Source organism: Nerophis ophidion, linkage group LG08 (genome assembly GCF_033978795.1).
Source record: "Nerophis ophidion isolate RoL-2023_Sa linkage group LG08, RoL_Noph_v1.0, whole genome shotgun sequence".
Lineage (NCBI taxonomy): Eukaryota > Metazoa > Chordata > Actinopteri > Syngnathiformes > Syngnathidae > Nerophis > Nerophis ophidion.
Window position 1 is genome coordinate 47,922,162 of NC_084618.1, and position 19,500 is coordinate 47,941,661.

Below are 19,500 nucleotides of genomic sequence, written 5' to 3' on the forward strand. Positions count from 1 at the left end.
TACAACTCTAACATTTGACAACCAAACAATTAAACAAGGCGACACGGTAAAGAATCTGGGTGTTATCTTCGACCCAACTCTCTCCTTTGAGTCACACATTAAAAGCGTTACTAAAACGGCCTTCTTTCATCTCCGTAATATCGCTAAAATTCGCTCCATTCTGTCCACTAAAGACGCTGAGATCATTATCCATGCGTTTGTTACGTCTTGTCTCGATTAATGTAACGTATTATTTTCCGGTCTCCCCATGTCTAGCATTAAAAGATTACAGTTGGTACAAAATGCGGCTGCTAAACTTTTGACAAGAACAAGAAAGTTTGATCACATTACGCCTGTACTGGCTCACCTGCACTGGCTTCCTGTGCACTTAAGATGTGACTTTAAGGTTTTACTACTTACGTATAAAATACTACACGGCCTAGCTCCATCCTATCTTGCCGATTGTATTGTACCATATGACCCGGCAAGAAATCTGCGTTCAAAGGACTCCGGCTTATTAGTGATTCCCAAAGCCCAAAAAAAGTCTGTGGGCTATAGAGCGTTTTCATTTCGGGCTCCAGTACTCTGGAATGCCCTCCCGGTAAAAGTTCGAGATGCCACCTCAGTAGAAGCATTTAAGTCTCACCTTAAAACTCATTTGTATACTCTAGCCTTTAAATAGACTCCCTTTTTAGACCAGTTGATCTGCCGTGGCCATGTACTGCTCGCCTGTGTATCGCCTGGGGACATCTCTGCGCTGCTGATCCGCCTCCGCTTGGGATGTTTTCCTGCTGGCTCCGCTGTGAACGAGACTCTCGCTGCTGTGTTGGATCCGCTTTGGACTGGACTCTTGCGACTGTGTTGGATCCATTATGGATTGAACTTTCACAGTATCATGTTAGACCCGCTCGACATCCATTGCTTTCCTCCTCTCCAAGGTTCTCATAGTCATCATTGTCACCGACGTTCCACTGGGTGTGAGTTTTCCTTGCCCTTATGTGGGCCTACCGAGGATGTCGTAGTGGTTTGTGCAGCCCTTTGAGACACTAGTGATTTAGGACTATACAAGTAAACATTGATTGATTGATTGATGTTATAATCTTCTTCCTGGAAAACAAACTCACGGCGAGTACAGATGCTGTTTTGCTTTTCTGTGTTTTACACACAATACATAGAAAATAAACACATTAGAGTATTATATAGTTCTTGTGTTTGTAAAGTATGGCCTGTTCAGACTTTTCAAAAGTTATTTGCTTACCATAAGTTTCTCTGCATCTGTGCGGACTTTGAGCAGCTCTGTAATTGCATCCACAAAGCCTTGGTGGTGAAAATTGCACATCTTTTCGATCTCACGGTCATGGTTCCTTATCCTGGCATCCAGCTTCTCCATAAAGCGCTTGTGTGCATTTGGCTGGTCATTGTAGATTGATCTAGCACAGAAATTTACAGTCAGGAACAGCGAAGTGCTAAATGTCAGTGGTTCTCAACTGGTCACATACTGAAACTCACAATTTTCCAAGGAAATTAAGTCACGACCACACTTCCATAGTCAAAGTAGCGGTGTAAGAAAAACAAACAACAAAAAAAAAAACGCTTTTCAGATTAATCATGATTCCTTTTTGTAACGATTCTTAATCGATTACAAAAAAAAAATCGAAAAATGTATTAAAAAAATAATAAATCTTGATTCATTTTTTAGGGGTTGACGAGTGACCTGCAATATTATTCCATAACGCTGGGGAACCGTGTTTACTTGGTGACAAACAACAACGCTTGTTGACCTCCCATTAGCTTCCTGTGTGTAGAAACATAGTTGTAGTAAACAAAGACAATCCACAGTGTTGTTGGAGCAGGAATTAAACCTTTTGAAAAAAAGGCACTTTTTTGTGCATATTGCTTCAAAACCTTGGTTGAAAACATTTGCAAAGGTGTGCTGTGCAACCCCTGAACGAGTTGAGGCATAGCACGTATAGAAAGGAAAAAAAATTATGTACTAACAAGCCAACCAATCACAGCTCTTTGGTCTACGTCACCGCTGGCGCAGCGCCGTAAATTTTTGAAGGTGTACGAAAAGGTCCGCCGCCGGCTTCAGATTGGGAGGAGCCACCCTCCGTCAGTCATGCAAGCTACAGTATTTGACGCAAGAGCCTATTTCAGCCTTTAGTAGGTGTACAAAACATGTTTGATTGTTGCGAGAGCCACGGGTCTGCACACTTAGGGCCTCATACATCAAACAAAAATGTTATAATCTTCTTCCTGGAAAACAAACTCACTGCGTGTACAGATGCTGTTTTGCTTGTCTGTGTTTTACACACAATCCATAGTAAATAAACACCTTGCACTAAACAGCGTGTGCTATCTTTATAATAGCGTGTACTATTGGTGGGCCTGTTGCGTCCGATTTACTAACACTGCGTGTGCAATTAATAAGTGGCACAAACTGCCTTTTTAAGGGCATATTAGAAGCAGTCGTGCAGGGCATCTACGTTGACACCACTTAATTTTTTTAACCGCTGAAGGTGCATGCGAGGTAAGCTGCACTCCTGTGCTCAACATGCAAGATATTCAGACTTCAAGAAAGTTTTTTTTTATATACGCCAAATAGAGGACTATTTTATGTGAAAAAAACGACCGTCATTAAAAAATATTAAAAAAAAAAAAAAAGTGGTAGAAAATGGAACGATGGAAAAAAAAATGTAATGACAAAACGCATCAATTGAATTCGTCTTAATCAGCTCCTTAAAGCCGTACTCAAGAACGTTAAATTTTGGTTGCGCTGGTGGCTATTCATTGCTATCATGCAATCATTATTGCATCATCATTTTGATTTGAGCATTGAAAGTTACTTACTAATTTAGTAGGAACAGAGCCAAAGCAGCATTGGTGTGAAATCCCTTATCTTTGACCTCACGCCACAAGTGACAGCCGGGGTAATGTTGATCCTGACTACTTTTATCTAGGTGAACTCTGTTTTTCTTTATTTGTCTCCTCAGACAAAACTTTTCATTTCTTTGGTTGTTTTGGAACTTCTACCATGATGGCAGTAGTTGCACATAGGAGTATGCATCGAGTTCCATCTTTGTAATGAAAAGGCAAAGGGGGAATGACGTATGCCGTAAAGCAAGTCAACACATTTGTAGTATTTTGTGTGGTAGGGTTCAAAGCCACGTGTGTAACTGTGTTAGTTTGCATGCGTTATTCTGCTCAATTAAGAGGCGCAATCCACCTTGCACATTTTAGTAGATTAGCTTTGCATTTACTATTTTTAATAAATCAGGGCCATAGTGTAACTAGCAGCATGTTGAAGAGGTTTGATGGAAATTACAAGTTTGTATTTTTGTGAAGTGAAGTGAATTATATTTATATAGCGCTTTTCTCAAGTGACTCAAAGCGCTTTACAATGTGAAACCCAATATCTAAGTTACATTTAAACCAGTGTGGGTGGCACTGGGAGCAGGTGGGTAAAGTGTATTGCCCAAGGACACAACGGCGGTGACTAGGATGGCGGAAGCGGGAATCGAACCTGCAATCCTCAAGTTGCTGGCACGGCCACTCTACCAACCGAGCTATAAAAAAAAAATAAAAAAAAGGTCAGATTCTAACATTAGGGGCTGCAGGAGCCCCCAACTGTGCTCTGTGTCTGCATAACAGTAAAATTACAGATAAATGTGCTCTTATGTTGACTAGTGCTCACATTCAGCCATATTTCATGTTTCTTCTGCCCTGTAATTATATGATGTCTATTTTTTATTTTATTTTTAAATAAAATCTGGTTAAATTATTTCAGTGTGTTTACTTCTTGAGCACACTTAACACCATGGTAATAAAAATAACCGTGATAATGTTGGTCACAAAAACCGTGATATAAAATGTTCATGATGTTACAGCCCTAATACATATAACATCAAACCCCAGAATAGTACAATAATAACATTTTATACTTTTTAGAAATGCTAAAAAAACAACATATGGGTGGATTAATATGAAAAATGAAAATGTAGGCAGATTCAGGAATACTAAGTTAAAGTTTAGAAGAAGATGAAAAAAAAGGATGAAAATGAGGAGAAAATGTAGCTTGTTTACTGTATATTTGATATCTGAAACAACAGCTCCATCTAGTGGCGGTAAAATTACACGCAACAGTGGCACATTTTGAAAGGCTTTAGGGCAGTGGTCCCCAACCACCGGGCCGTGGCCCGATTGGTACCGGGCCGCAGAATAATTTTTTATTAATTTTTCTTTAAAAAAAAAAAAATTAAATCAACATAAAAATCACAATATACACTTACAATTAGTGCACCAACAACAAAAACCTCCCTTTTTCATGACAAAAACGTCCCTTTTTCATGACAAAGATCCCACCCGGACAAATTATTAAGCGTTGACCGGTCCGCGGATACAAAAAGGTTGGGGACCACTGCTTTAGGGAACACTTCTCAAATTATATGACAACAACAACATTCAAACGTTTGATAAATGTTGTTTTGATTAGTCATTACTGTTAGGACTCAATTTCCCATCATCCTCCACTGCAGCTACCAAAGGAAATGCACAGCTCCATTAATGCTTACACAAACCTCATGTGGTTTTGTGTCAATAAAAGCAGGGATACATAAAGTCATTGGACACAGGAAGAGCAAGGGGGTAAAAAGTCAGAGGAGAACTAGGGCTGAGCCGATAAAATAATATCAATATATACGGCGATAGACACGTAATCGATATCAATAAAAAATGTGTTCGATAAAATGTTCTAATATATACATACGTATATACAATTTTTTTTAAATAAAAATGATTATACATATACTCATATACACACACATATTAGGGCTGTCATACCATTAAAGTATTTAATCGTGATAATCAAATTTTGTTCATAGCTAACTCAAATATAATCGCAATTAATCGCACATAGTTATCATTTTTCATCATTGATGTGTGTACCCTAGAAAGATCATTTTCGGGTGGAGGTTTTCAGATGTAATTTGTGATATTTCTGATATTCTGTACATTACATGTTGTACAAGTTAAATGTATTCATGTTGCTGCAAGACAATGTTTTAACCTTCTCTATTAATAATAAAATGCAATATTGAGCCTGCTAATCATTCTTTAATTGAAGACACCACCAAAACATGTTATAAAATAATTTACACAATATTTCAGCGAGCCAGTAAAAAAAATCACCGCCCCCTCAGACCCCACCCGCCCTAATATTCCTAAACTGATGTACTAGCATTCATTTATGGACAAATATCACAGAATAACATTACAAAACATCTCTGACAAAGCATGATTGCAACGAAAACTATTTTTGTTTTGTTAATGTCAGGGTTTCCCCTAAATTGCAAAAATACATGTGGCGCTGGAGGCGTGGTTATTGTAAAATGCTGCTTACACAATGTACTTTGTTGAGAATGTTTTGGTTTGTTTGTTTTAGAGAGATTTCTCCAATCTTTTTAGTCACTTTTTCATAAATAAAAAAAACTGGCAACAAATCTAGCATTTATTTCTGGTGTTATTAGAGACTGTACTCGTGTTTACAGACTCTGTTTAGATATTATTGCGCCCTGTCCGTGACGAAAACCACACTTGCTTCGCTTTGCTGGGAGCATTTCTCTCATTAAAAGCCGTCAGTAGTGCACTAATAATATACTATGTATAGCCATTCATACTGTAACGTCCTGCTGGTGTTAATGTGTATATTAGTGTGTTGTGACGGTAATTTCTCCCCTGGTCTGTAAACAGACCATGTCGGTGGATAATACACACAGGCAGAGAAGCACAGAGGCAGACGTGTGTGCAAGGAGGAAATATTTGTTGGAATTGGGCCCGTTGTTATCATAAAATTTGCAAAAAAAAGCTAAAAAGAATGTCGGACTTTGTTTTCTTCTGGACGCTATAATACATTATAGAGACTTTTTTTTTTAGGTGTGACGGTTAAAATGAAGCCATACATTAAGGAGAAACCCTAAATGTAGTTAAACCTTATGTACAGTGTAGCGCTTTTATTATGAAGCCGATATTTTGAGAAAGTGTCTTGACATGTTTTAACGTCGAGTGCAATAAAAAATGTCTCCTTTCGACATCCTGACGACCATCTTTTATTCCTGTTGAGCTTTTATGTCATCTTACTGACTAGAGCAGTCATAGTAACAATCTAAATGTTTTATTTTCACTGCACCTTAACCGTTATCTGCACACGGAAGTGAAGCACCACCCACCTCTAAAACGACGCACGCAGCAAGGATGTTGTCTCTCTCACGGCAAAAAAGTCTTTTTTTTGTCGGGAGAACAACTTAGAACCTGAAATTTCCATAAGGTAGACTTTTTTTTTTTGTCCATTTCTGCTCGCGTGTGGTTCATCAGTAGCAAGTGAACTGCAGTCAAGTGAATGAAACAGGAAAAGTCACCTCGACTGTATGTTTTTTGGATTTTTTTTAAACAGACCATAGTCCTTCACACATCGTTTATTTTCAACTCTTGTCCGTTCACTATTTGAATGTAAGGAAACAACAACAGGTAGAAACTAAATTGCAGGACTATGTAAATAAAATAAATAACAAAATATCACAAATATGCTAATAACTTGTTCCAATAACATTTAGAGAATTACTGCATAACATGAATCCTTTCCATCCCTAAAAAAGAATAACACACCAAATTAATTGTTACAAAGTCGTAACTTCCTTGCAGTAAACCCTGCAAGAAATTGTTCTTCTCAGGTATCTTTATGTTTACATTTTCACACTTTGCACTAATTTGTTACACTTTCGTAAGCATTTCTTACATACATTTTAATTTCTAAATTTAACAAGGTCATTGTTAAGTGTTTATTGTGATTTTAAAATGTTGTTTACACTGATTGAGTGTTATTCATGCTTATGTTGACATTTCCTTTCCTTTTCTCCTGGTCCATATTTACCATTAGTCATAAAAATATCAATAATTATTGATATCAACCAACTTAAAAAAAAATATGATATATCATTCAACCATATCGATCATCTTATTTTCTTTAACTTTATTTATTCTCAGTTGAATGGAATAATTTAATCATTTGTTACTATGCTTAATATCATTTTGTATAAGTTATTAAAACTGTTCACAAATAAAGTGGTGGATTTTTAGTGTGCATGCCTGAAATCATTGTCTTGTGTTTTATTTTAATTCTGAATTGAAATGCCAACACATGTTTAAGTAAGAAAAACATTGGAATGAATATTGAAAATAAATTGATACCAGAATTGGCAATATAAAGTTAAAGTTAAAGCTCCAGCGATTGTCACACACACACTGGGTGTGGTGAAATTTGTCCTCTGCATTTGACCTATCCCCATGTTCACCTCCTGGGAGGTGAGAGGAGCAGTGAGGAGCAGTGAGCAGCAGCGTGCACCGCGCTTTGTTGTGAGTCTTTGGTATGACTCGGCCGGGGTTTGAACTCACAACCTCCCAGTCTCAGGGCTGACACTCTAACCCAGAGGTGTCAAACGTATGGTTCAGGTTTTATTCAGGCCGCGGGATGAGTTTGCTAAGTATAAAAATTACCCCAATTTTTTGAATGACACAGCTGTTCTAAATGTGTCCACTAGATGTCACAATAGCAATTATTTGTATCTTTGTAGATGATGCTACATATTTATAAAGAATAAACCACATGATTTTAGAGGAAAATGAGCAAACTACATAAATAACATCCTGTAATATGATTTTGACCTTATTTTTCTATCTTTATAGATTGAAAATTAACACCAGTGAGTTAACCGATGTACATTATCACATAATGTATTCAGAAAGTGTAAATAACAACAAATAATGTTAGAATAATATTAACCGCAAAATCCATCCATTTATTACCGCTTGTCCCTTTCGGGGTCGTGGGATGCTCTGGAGCCTATCTGAGCTGCATTCGGACGGAAGGCGTTGTACACCCTGGACAAGTCGCCACCTCATCTTAGGACCAACATTCACACTCACATTCACACACTAGAGCCAATTCAGTGTTGCCAATCAACCTATCCCCAGGTGCATGTCTTTGGAGGTGAGAGGAAGCCGGAGTACCCAGAGGGAACACACGCAGTCACGGGCTGAACATGCAAACTCCACACAGAAAGATCCCGAGCCCGGGATTGTACTCAGGACCTCCGTATTGTGAGGCCCATGCACTAACCCCATGTCCCACCGTGCTGCCCTAACCGCAACATGTAAGTCTAAAAATAAAAACAACAACATTATGATTTGTACATTTTCCAAATGTGCTTGTTCTATTTTTAAACAAAACATCCTGAAGTTGTCTTTATTTTTAAGTTATCGAGCTGTGATTTTACCAAACGAAATAAGGGGTCGCTGCGAAATAAGTGTCCAAGCGTGTCGGGGCATATATTTAGCGCCTTATGTGCGAAATATATGCCCACCCTATTGTATACAGTGTGTATGGGACGGCTTGCCAAATAATTGCCCCTGTGGCCTCAGTGAGAGTGCATACGAGGTATACTCATTAGTTAAACTTGGATTTGCTGATATTGTTAGCTAAAATAAAAACCCTAACCAAATCTTCAGAGTCTCGCTAAATCACTACTAGGATGGTCTCTCTCTCTCGCTGCACACACGGTTTGTCAATGACGCCGCCCTGCCTAAAAACTGCCTGGCGCACCTGCGGGCTTGTCAATGTGACTGGGAAGTGGAAGTAGTCAACTTGAAGCTTGCCAAATACTACAGTCAGCTGAGAATGCAGTAGAAGACTGGCACAAGCAATTAAAGGCCTACTGAAACCCACTACAACCGACCACGCAGTCTGATAGTTTATATATCAATGATGAAATATTAACATTGCAACACATGCCAATACGGCCGGTTTAGTTTACTAAATTACAATTTTAAATTTACCGCGGAGTTTCCTGTTGAAAACGTCGCTGAATGATGACGCGTGCGCGTGATGTCACGGACTGTCAGGAACTATTAGCGCAGCACCATTTGCGGCTAAAAGTCGTCTCTTTTCATCGCGCAATTAAACAGTATTCTGGACATCTGTGTGGCTGAATCTTTTGCAATTTGTTCAATTAATAATGGAGAAGTCAAAGTAGAAAGATGGAGTTGAGAAGCTTTAGCCTTTAGCCACACAAACATACGGTGATTCCTTGTTTAAAATTCCCAGAGGTGAAGCTTTACTATGGATCAGAGCGGTCAAGCGAACATGGTTCCCGACCACTTGTCAACTGGCAGGTTTCGGTGAGAAAATTGTGTTAAAAAGTCGCCTCTTACCGGATATTTGTGGAGTTTGCGCAGTCCTTGTATCTGCCGTGACTTCCCTCAGACACTGGCCTCAAGACACCCGTGGACACACCCCTCAGACTATCAGGTACTATTTAATCTCACTAAAACACTAGCAACACAATAGAAAGATAAGGGACTTCCGAGAATTATCCTAGTAAATGTGTCTAAAAATATCTGAATCCGTCCCAGTGCAATCGCCTTTTTTTTAATTATTATTATTATTTTTTATTTTTTCTAGTCCTTCGCTATCAATATCATCATCCACAAATCTTTCATCTTCGCTCCAATTAATGGGGAAATTGCCGTTTTGTCGGTCAGAATAGCTCTTACTGCTGGAGGCTCCCATTAAAAACAATGTGAGGACGTGAGGACCCCTCACCCTTGTGACGTCATCGTCTGCGACTTCCGGTAAAGACAAGGCTTTTTTATCAGCACCAAAAGTTGCGAAATTTATGGTCGATGTTCTCTACTAAATCCTTTCAGCAAAAATATGGCAATATCGCGAAATGATCAAGTATGACACATAGAATGGACCTGCTATCCCCGTTTACTCAGTGACCTAGTGGTTAGAGCAGTGGTTCTCAAATGGGGGTACGCATACCCCTGGGGATACTTGAAGGTATGCCAAGGGGTACGTGAGATTTTTTTTTTATATTTTAAAAATAGCAACAATTCAAAAATCCTTTATAAATATATTAGTTGAATAATACTTCAACAAAATATGAGTGTAAGTTCATAAACTGTGAAACAATTTAAAATAATGCAATATTCAGTGTTGACAGCTAGATTTTTTGTGGACATGTTCCATAAATATTGATGTTAAAGATGTATTTTTTTGTGAAGAAATGTTTAGAATTAAGTTCATGAATCTAGATGGATCTCTATTACAATCCCCAAAAAGGGCACTTTAAGTTACTTCTATGTGTAGAAATCTTTATTTATAATTGAATCACTTATTTAATTTTCAACAAGTTTTTAGTTATTTTTATATCTTTTTTTCCCCAAATAGTTCAAGAAAGACCACTACAATAGAGCAATATTTTGCACTGTTATACAATTTAATAAATCAGAAACTGATGACATAGTGTTGTATTTTACTTCTTTATCTCTATTTTTTAACCAAAACTGCTTTGCTCTGATTAGGGGATACTTGAATTAAACAAATGTTCACATGGGGTACATCACTGAAAAAAGGTTTAGAACCACTGGGTTAGAGTGTCCGCCCTGAGATCAGTAGGTCGTGAGTTCAAACCCCGGCCGAGTCATACCAAAAACAATAAAAAAATGGGACCTGTTACCTCCCTGCTTGGCACTCAGCATTAAGGCTTGGAATTGGGGGTTAAATCACCATAAATGATTCCCGGGTGCGGCACCGCTGCTGCCCACTGCTCCCCTCACCTCCCAGGGGGTGATCAAGGGTGATGGGTCAAATGCAGAGAATAATCTCGCCACACCTAGTGTGTGTTTGACAATCATTGGTACTTTAACATTTAACACTGTTGCTTGGTAAGAAGACAAACGACCACATTACCAAGGTGCTGATTATTGTTAGCACCGTTAGCTGAGAACAGAATGACAAGGTGTAAACACCACACCCACAAATGTAAATGTGTACATATTGACGGTTCACCGGTCAACTATGCACCGATTCAGCAAATGTACGCATGTGTCCACTTTGTTCAGATAAGCACCTATTAAGTCAACGATTGTTCAATGTAACCCTGCTAACTAACACGCCAACGATGCTTATTTCCAACACCGTGCAGAGGTCGGGCTAAACCTGCTAATACTAGCTGGCAGGTTGCTAGGGCAGCTAACGGGAAACTAGCTCACGGACAAAATATCCAGTGAATGAAACCTCCCATGACGCACTCAGCACTGCGAACTACATTGGCTTCCTGTGAGGTGATGTGTTCTTACCGAAGCGTGGGGCCGACGCAAGCCGTGTCGGTGCTCTCAATTTCCTGTAAAATCCGCTCGTGCTCCGTTATAGACTCCATGGTTGCATTTTCCGCCATGATTGTTTTGTGTGTATTGTGCTTGTAGCTTTACAAGGAAGTGTAGGGCTTTGCCTGTAGGTGGCGCAAAGTAGCCACGAATAAGCATTCATTTAGGGACCGAGCTTTTTTGTGGTTGAACCCCACGTCTGTATTTTGCGACCTTCCTCGTTACTTATTCATACATATGTCGAGGGCTCGTTTCTACGCCTCCATGTTGTCAAGGATCCCAAAACTAGGATCTAGGAATCGAGGAGAGTGTATTCTGTGCGGAAGTCTTTATAAGGTCTTGTCAGTGACGTGTGCAATGTGTATGCCAGCTGCGTCTCATCATAACATTTTTTTAAATAACTTTTATTTGGTCATTTTTGCATTTATTTTTCCTTTCGAATGTTCCCCTCTATTAGAATAATCATTTTTAAGTTGGTTTGTAATCACAACCATGTTTGCAAAAAATATTTTTTTTGTAGGTTATTAAAGGTATTGCTCCGTGTTATTTATACGCCAGGTGTCAACAACGCGGTGCCCGCGGGCACCAGGTCGCCCGTAAGGACCAGATGAGTCGCCCACTGGCCTGTTCTAAAAATAGCTCATATAGCAGCACTTATCAGTGAGCTGCCTCTATTTTTTCAATGTTATTTGTTTACTAGCAAGCTGGTCTCGCTTTGTTCAACATTTTTAATTCTAAGAGAGACAAAACTCAAATAGAATTTGAAAATCCAAGAAAATATTTTAAAGACTTGGTCTTCACTTGTTTAAATAAATTCATTTATGTTTTTACTTTGCTTGTTATAACTTTCAGAAAAACAATTTTAGAGAAAAAATACAACCTTAAAAATTATTTTTAGGATGTTTAAACACATATACCTTTTTACCTTTTAAATTCCTTCCTCTTTCCTGACAATTTAAATCAATGTCCAAGTATTTTTATCTTATTTTATTGTAAATACTAATAAATACATTTTATTTTAATTCTTCATTTTAGCTTCTGTTTTTCGACAAAGAATATTTGTGAAATATTTCTTCAAAGTTATTATGATTAAAATTCAAAATAATTATTCTGGCAAATCTAGAAAGTCTGTAGAATCAAATTTAAATCTTATTTCCAAGTCTTTTGAATTTATTTTAAAAATTTTGTTCCGGAAAATCTAGAAGAAATAATGATTTGTCTTTGTTAGAAATATAGTTTGGTCCAATTTGTTATATATTCTAACAAAGTGCAGATTGGATTTTAACCTATTTAAAACATGTCATCAAAATTATAAAATTAATCTTGATCAGGAAAAATTACTAATGATGTTCCATAAATTATTTTTTAAATTTTTTCAAAAAGATTCGAATTAGCTAGTTTTTCTCTTTATTTTTTTCGGTTGAATTTTGAATTTTAAAAAGTCGAAATTGAAGATAAACTATGTTTCAAAATTTAAGTGTCATTTTTTTTTCGTGTTTTCTCCTCTTTTAAACCGCTCAATTAAGTGCTTTTTCATCATTTATTCTCTACAAAAAACCTTCCGTAAAAGGAAAAAAAATGTACAACGGAATGACAGACAGAAATACCCTTTTTTTATGTATATAGATTAATTTATTAAAGGTAAATTGAGCAAATTGGCTATTTCTGGCAATTTATTTAAGTGTGTATCAAACTGGTAGCCCTTCGCATTAAACAGTACCCAAGAAGTACCTCTTGGTTTCAAAAAGGTTGGTGACCCCTGTTATACGCTGTAAACCAGTGGTTCTCAAATGGGGGTACGCGTACCCCTTGGGGTACTTGAAGGTATGCCAAGGGGTACGTGAGATTTTTTTTAAATATTCTAAAAAAAAGCAACAATTCAAAAATCCTTTATAAATATATTTATTGAATAATACTTCAACAAAATATGAATTAAATGCAACAATGCAACATTCAGTGTTGACAGCTAGATTTTTTTGTGGACATGTTCCCTAAATATTGATTTAAAGATTTTTTTTTTTTGTGAAGAAATGTTTAGAATTAAGTTCATGAATTCAGATGGATCTCTATTACAATCTCCAAAGTGGGCACTTTAAGTTGATGATTACTTCTTTGTGTAGAAATCTTTATTTATAATTGAATCACTTGTTTATTTTTCAAATAGTTTTTATTTATTTGTATATCTTTTTTTCCAAATAGTTAAAGAAAGTCCACTACAAAAGAGCAATATTTAGCACTGTTATACAATTTGATAAATCAGAAACTGATGACAGACTGCTGTATTTTACTTCTTTATCTCTTTTTGTCAACCAAGAATGCTTTGCTCTGATTAGGGTGTAATTGAATTGAAAAAATGTTCACAGGGGTTACATCACTAAAAAAAGGTTGAGAACCACTGCTGTAAACCAAAGTTGTCCAAAGTATGGCCTGTAGCTATTTTTTTTAAAGTCACACATTCTCAAAAGGATATTCCAAAAGAAAAAAAAATGTGTAATAAAAAAAAAAAAGGTGAAATATGGCACAGTTGGGAGAGTGGCCGTGTGTAACCCGAGGTCCCCTGGTTCAATCCCCACCTAGTACCAACCTCGTCATGTCCGTTGTGTCCTTGAGCAAGACACTTCACCCTTGCTCCTGATGGGTGCTGGTTAGTGCCTTGCATGGCAGCTCCCTCCATCAGTGTGTGTGAATGGGTGAATGTGGAAGTAGTGTCAAAGCGCTTTGACTACCTTGAAGGTAGAAAAGAGCTATACAAGTACCGTATTTCCTTGAATTGCCATCGGGGCGCTAATTAATTTAAAACCTCTTCTCACTCCTGCGCTTACCAAAGGCATGCAGTAAAAATTTGAGTGTGATGTAAGCTTGAACTTTAAATCCTACTGAATAGTTCTTAATCTTCTTCCCTTTATGCGATTTCGAATTACCGGTATTGAAATCTGCCTCCTCCATTTTGAAAATGATGACAGAGGAAGTGTCACTCGTGACGTCACAAGTTTTACCAGGTGATAATACTAAGCATGCGCTAATTATTTTGGGAAGCGAGTTTGACCCGGCAGTAATTCAAGGCAGGCGCATACTATATGCCCTGCGGCAATTCAAGGAAATACGGTAGAACCCATTTACCATTAAATATAACAAGAAAAAGTTGACATTTCTGAATCTAATAACACAACGCTGCCAGGCAGGCTGTTCTTTTTAACACTGTCATTGCTAAAAAAAAATCATAAAAAATCAAATTCAATGTTGTAATGAGGTACTGACTTATTCAAGGCTTCAATTACTTCACATCAAAAATTCCACATTGAAATATGTTTTTGGAAAATAATTGCATATTTTCTGTTTTCCATACAAAAACAAAGTTTTCTTTGAGAAAAAATGGCAAAAATACAAACACATGAAAAAATAAAAAACTTTTGATCAATAGATAGATCCAAAGTTGTTTTAGAAACATAACCGTTAAAGATAAAATAAATATAGGCCCTGCGATGAGGTGGTGACTTGTCCAGGGTGTACGCCGCCTTCCACCTGATTGTAGCTGAGATAGGCACCAGCGACCCCAAAGGGAATAAGCGGTAGAAAATGGATGGATGGATAAATATATATATATATATATATATACATATATTAATTCTATATATTAGGGACGGCGTGGCGCAGTGTGAGAGTGGACGTGCGCAACCCGAGGGTCACTGGTTCAAATCCCACCCAGAACCAACCTCGTCACGTCCGTTGTGTCCTGAGCAAGACACTTCACCCTTGCTCCTGATGGGTGCTGGTTGGCGCCTTGCATGGCAGCTCCCTCCATCAGTGTGTGAATGTGTGTGTGAATGGGTAAATGTGGAAGTATTGTCAAAGCGCTTTGAGTACCTTGAAGGTAGAAAAGCGCTATACAAGTACAACCCATTTATCATTTATATAAACCCTTTTCGGGGCGGTGCACTTTTGGATCCTTAAGAATTTCTGCTGGATGGTTTTTAAACTATCATTGCTCAAAAAATAATAATGAATTAATATTATATATTCATTATTTAAGATTTCAATTACCTCACATCAAATATTCTACTTCGAAAATTATTTGGGAGAAAATATTATACTGTGTTTTGACAAAAAGAGCATAAAACGTAATACTACTACAAATAATAACAATAATAATATTAACTTTATTTTGACATATGGACCCTGAAGTTTAACTAGAGATTTAGGAGTTTAATTTCCCCCCCCAAAAAATATATATATAATAATATAATGTATGACTTTTAACATTTGATTGACATAGACCCTTGCGGGTCCCCAGAACCAAACTTTAGGGGAGTCGTGAAGGTTAAAAAAAAAAATCTATATTTTGTATTGGTTTTGAAAATGAAAAGTATCAAAGTGGTGTCCGCATGCTTTGATTGTAGATGGTGGAAAAAGTTTGGACACCCATGCTCTAAACAATGACCTTGAATTAGCAGAGTACTACATACATACTTGCTTGTTTATTTTTTGTGTGTTGGTTCTAAAAATGGCATACTTTTTTGTGTGTAGTACATACGACAGTTGGGGTCTCTGCCGTAGCTTTTGTCCCTGCGACCCGATTCCGGATAAGTGGTTGAAGATGGATGGATATCAGTTGGCTACGGTATGTATTAAATGAGTCATTTAGCACAATCACATATTAATCTAATTATGTATTATTATTCTATACATAGTTTATATATAATTTATTGCTTCATATTCTACTATACAAATACAAATAAACCAATTTTAATTGGATTACATTTTTTGTTATTTGCATTTTTTTTTAAAATAGAAAATAGTTCACATTTTACTTTCAGTTTTGAGTAAAACGTACAATTGCAAATTGTGTGCTCCTATTGCATTTCCATACCTTAAGGTGGTCCCTAGAGGAAGAGTCACAGATTCTAGTTCTGCAAAAATATTCCCAAAGACCTTCTCCTCCGCTTCATTGTCATCTTGTCTTTGACAAGGGGGGTCAGGCAAAGCAGCATGGACCCTCTTACTGGCCATGTCTTGATTTAAGCTCTTTTAGTGTGTGGGACTAAAAAATCAGCATACATTTAACCTAGACAGCAACACAAAGTGTGTGTGCTTTCTGAGTGTGTGTCACCTGCTACAGTCAGCAGAAAATGCAGCAACAGGAAAAAGAGACCTTGTGATTCACTTGAACTTTGAGTCCGACAAAACTGCAATACTCTATGTTTTCAGCCACACTTTCACACGCAGTCACCATTTAGTATTCCTTTATAACGTCAGGAATGTTTTATTCTGGAATTGGGTACTTCACATGTGTGGACTTCTTTCCACAAATCAAAAACATGCAAGTTTGAACTCTATGCACAATGGAATTACACAGTGAAAATATAAATATTCTGCCATATTTGTAAAAAAATGAACAACATACTCTTGTTTACAATGGCCTCTTTTTGTTACTGCTTTCTTTATCTGCTTATTATTCATGTTTTTCCATCCCTATTTTAAAATGTGTATTCCTATGCTTTCCTCAACACTGTATAATCCATACAATGCCATTTTGTTTACTCCTATTTGCTTATCAGCATTTATATTTTGTCATTTTTTTTTTTTTTTACACAGATAGTGTAAGTGTCACATATAAAAGATGCAGAGTGATTGAATTATCAGTAATAAATATAGTAAAAGTATAGTAGGATTAGTTCTGCTTCTTCCTACTTCTTTTGTACAGGTTGAATTGTGCGAATGCAACCATGATATGTTTCCTGAATGTAAATTATTAAAGTAAATCGAACACACCCACATTTGTATGATTAACCCATGCGGCCTGCACGGAGGTCATTGCCTGTGGCCCTCAATAGGGGGCCCACAAATCACAATCCTGAACTGAACATAAAAATCCTTTACTGCCAAAACTAACATTGGATAAATGCTGTATTTTAACAGTCTAACTACACAAATTGTGACAGTAACTTATACCACCGGCCACAAAATGTCCATTGGAGTCTTAATGAATGTGAATTTCTTTTGCACATAAATTAGTATTATGTATCACTTCTTTAACTTGGGGTAGGAATACAAACAATTGACTACAGACTTATGACAACAAGCCGGACGTTAGAATGTTACGTAATGGTTGCCATTGCTTTGTCTGACTGTCTGTCTATTATTTAGCTATATAACTTATTGACAAACTTTCATAAAACCTTCAGGAAATGTCCAAAATGGCATAACGTACAGATCATTTTAGTTTTGGTGCTGATATGGATAATTTCTACGTTATGTTATGTTATGTTATGTTATATGTCATGTCATGTCATGTTATGTTATGAGCTTCTGCATGTGTGTATGCCAGTGGCTCCGCCTCCACCCACAGAGACAAAGACAGTGGATGACTGACAGAAGGCTTCACTTTGTTTTTTTCATTCCGGCATTGATAGCTCAGAAAGTTATGGAAACATTTTCATCTACCTGTCAGGAAATTTCAGAAATGGGATAAGTAACAACTGATCACAATTTAGGGCCTTGGCGAGGGTCTGCGTTCGCCGAGTGCATTTCTAGTTCTTTTCTACCTCTCGATCAGTGATTCTCAAACTGTGGTAGTGGTACGCAGGCTCCATCTAGTGGTACACCAAAGACTCCCTTGATTTAAATAGAGTGTTTTATTTTTGTATTGTCAAACACAGTATTACTGTTCAATCTATGTGTAATGTTATATGGCCAAAAAAAAAAAAAAATACATATATATATATATATATATATATATATATATATATATATATATATATATATATATATATATATATATATATATATATATATATTAATAATATATAGGTAGGCTACTGTATTTACTGTATTTTATTATGCTGGTACTTGGAGAGCCAAGTGTTTTCTAAGGTGGTACTTAGAGAAACAAGTTTGAGTACCTCTGCTCTGAATTACTGAAAACAGACTGGAGGAGCTTTCTTGCTGATTGAAACAATGTGTGGTTCAATGTATTACAAGTTTAAAAATAAATCTCACATACAAATTTCCATAAACTCTCCTAGTATAATAAGGCCTACTGAAACCCACTACTACCCACCACGCAGTCTGATGGTTTATATATCAATGATGAAATATTAACATTGCAACACATACCAATACGGCCTTTTTAGTTTACTAAATTGCAATTTTAAATTTCCCGGGAGTTTCTTCTTGAAAATGTCGCGTAATAATGACTTGTACGCTTGACGTCACGGGCTGTTAGGAAATATGAGCGCTGCGCACACAGACAGCTAAAAGTCGTTTTAACCGCATAATTACACAGTATTTTGGAGATCTGTGTTGCTGAATCTTTTGCAATTTGTTCAATTAGTATTGGAGGAGTCAAAGTAGAAAGATGGAGTTGGGAAGCTTTAGCCTTTAGCCACACAAACACACGGTGATTGCTTGTTTAAAATTCACGGAGGGGAAACTTTACTTTGGATCAGAGCGGACATGGATCCCAACCGAATGTCAACCGGCAGGTGTCGGTGAGAAAATTGTGGTTAAAAAGTTGCTTCTTACCGGATATCAGCTGAGCTTGTGCCGTCCATACAGCTGCCGTCGACTTGCCTGAGACACTGCGCGTCAACACCAGGCCGTGGACGTACACCTCCGACTATCAGGTACTGTTAAACTCACTAAAACACGAGCAACACAATAGAAAAATAAGAGATTTCCCAGAATTATCCTAGTAAATGTCTCTAAAAACATATGAATCTGTCTCAATGCAATGCCATTTAAAAAAAAAAAATGTTCTAGTCCGTCGCTATAAATATCCTCAAACACAAATCTTTCATCCTCGCTCAAATTAATGGGGAAATTGTCGTTTTCTCGGTCCGAATAGCTGTTTTTGTTGGAGGCTCCCATTAAAAACAATGTGAATATGAGAGGAGCCGTCATCATGTGACGTCATCGTCTGTGACTTCCGGTAGAGGCAGGGCTTTTCTCTTAGCACCGAAAGTTGCAAACTTTATCGTTGATGTTCTCTACTAAATCCTTTCAGCAAAAATATGGCAATATCGCGAAATGATCAAGTATGAGACATAGAATGGACCTGCTATCCCCGTTTAAATAAGAAGATCTCATTTCAGTAGGCCTTAAGGCCCCTAAAATGCTTTGTTCAGCGGTCAGTGCCATAGTGTTGTTACCACTTTATTAATTTATATAATTTGTATATTTTTCTTATATTTATTTTATTTTTGCAATGTTTCTGTTGTTGCATAATGATGTATTATTGTTTTGATTGATTGGTATTTTAACCATGTGAAGCTTTTTGTGAGCTCAGTCTGTCAGAAGTGCTAT

At 37.1% G+C, this 19,500-nt stretch overlaps 1 protein-coding gene across 8 annotated transcripts in view; it reads right to left on the reverse strand.

The window, feature by feature from the left end:
* exoc6 (exocyst complex component 6) overlaps positions 1-16,299 on the reverse strand; it is a 77,118-nt gene extending 60,819 nt beyond the window's left edge. For 3 of the 8 annotated variants that reach the window (XM_061908716.1, XM_061908714.1, XM_061908712.1), the window contains exons 1-2: positions 16,067-16,298; positions 1,238-1,409 (exon numbers count right to left, since the gene is read on the reverse strand). In XM_061908716.1, coding sequence (XP_061764700.1) covers positions 1,238-1,409; positions 16,067-16,206 — 312 coding nt within the window. In that variant the 5' untranslated portion in view covers positions 16,207-16,298. Of the gene's footprint in view, positions 1-1,237; positions 1,410-11,172; positions 11,503-16,066 lie in introns of those variants that run through there. The other 5 variants (XM_061908713.1, XM_061908718.1, XM_061908720.1 and 2 more) reach the window with 3 other exon arrangements.
* Between the last annotated feature and the right edge of the window lie 3,201 nt (positions 16,300-19,500).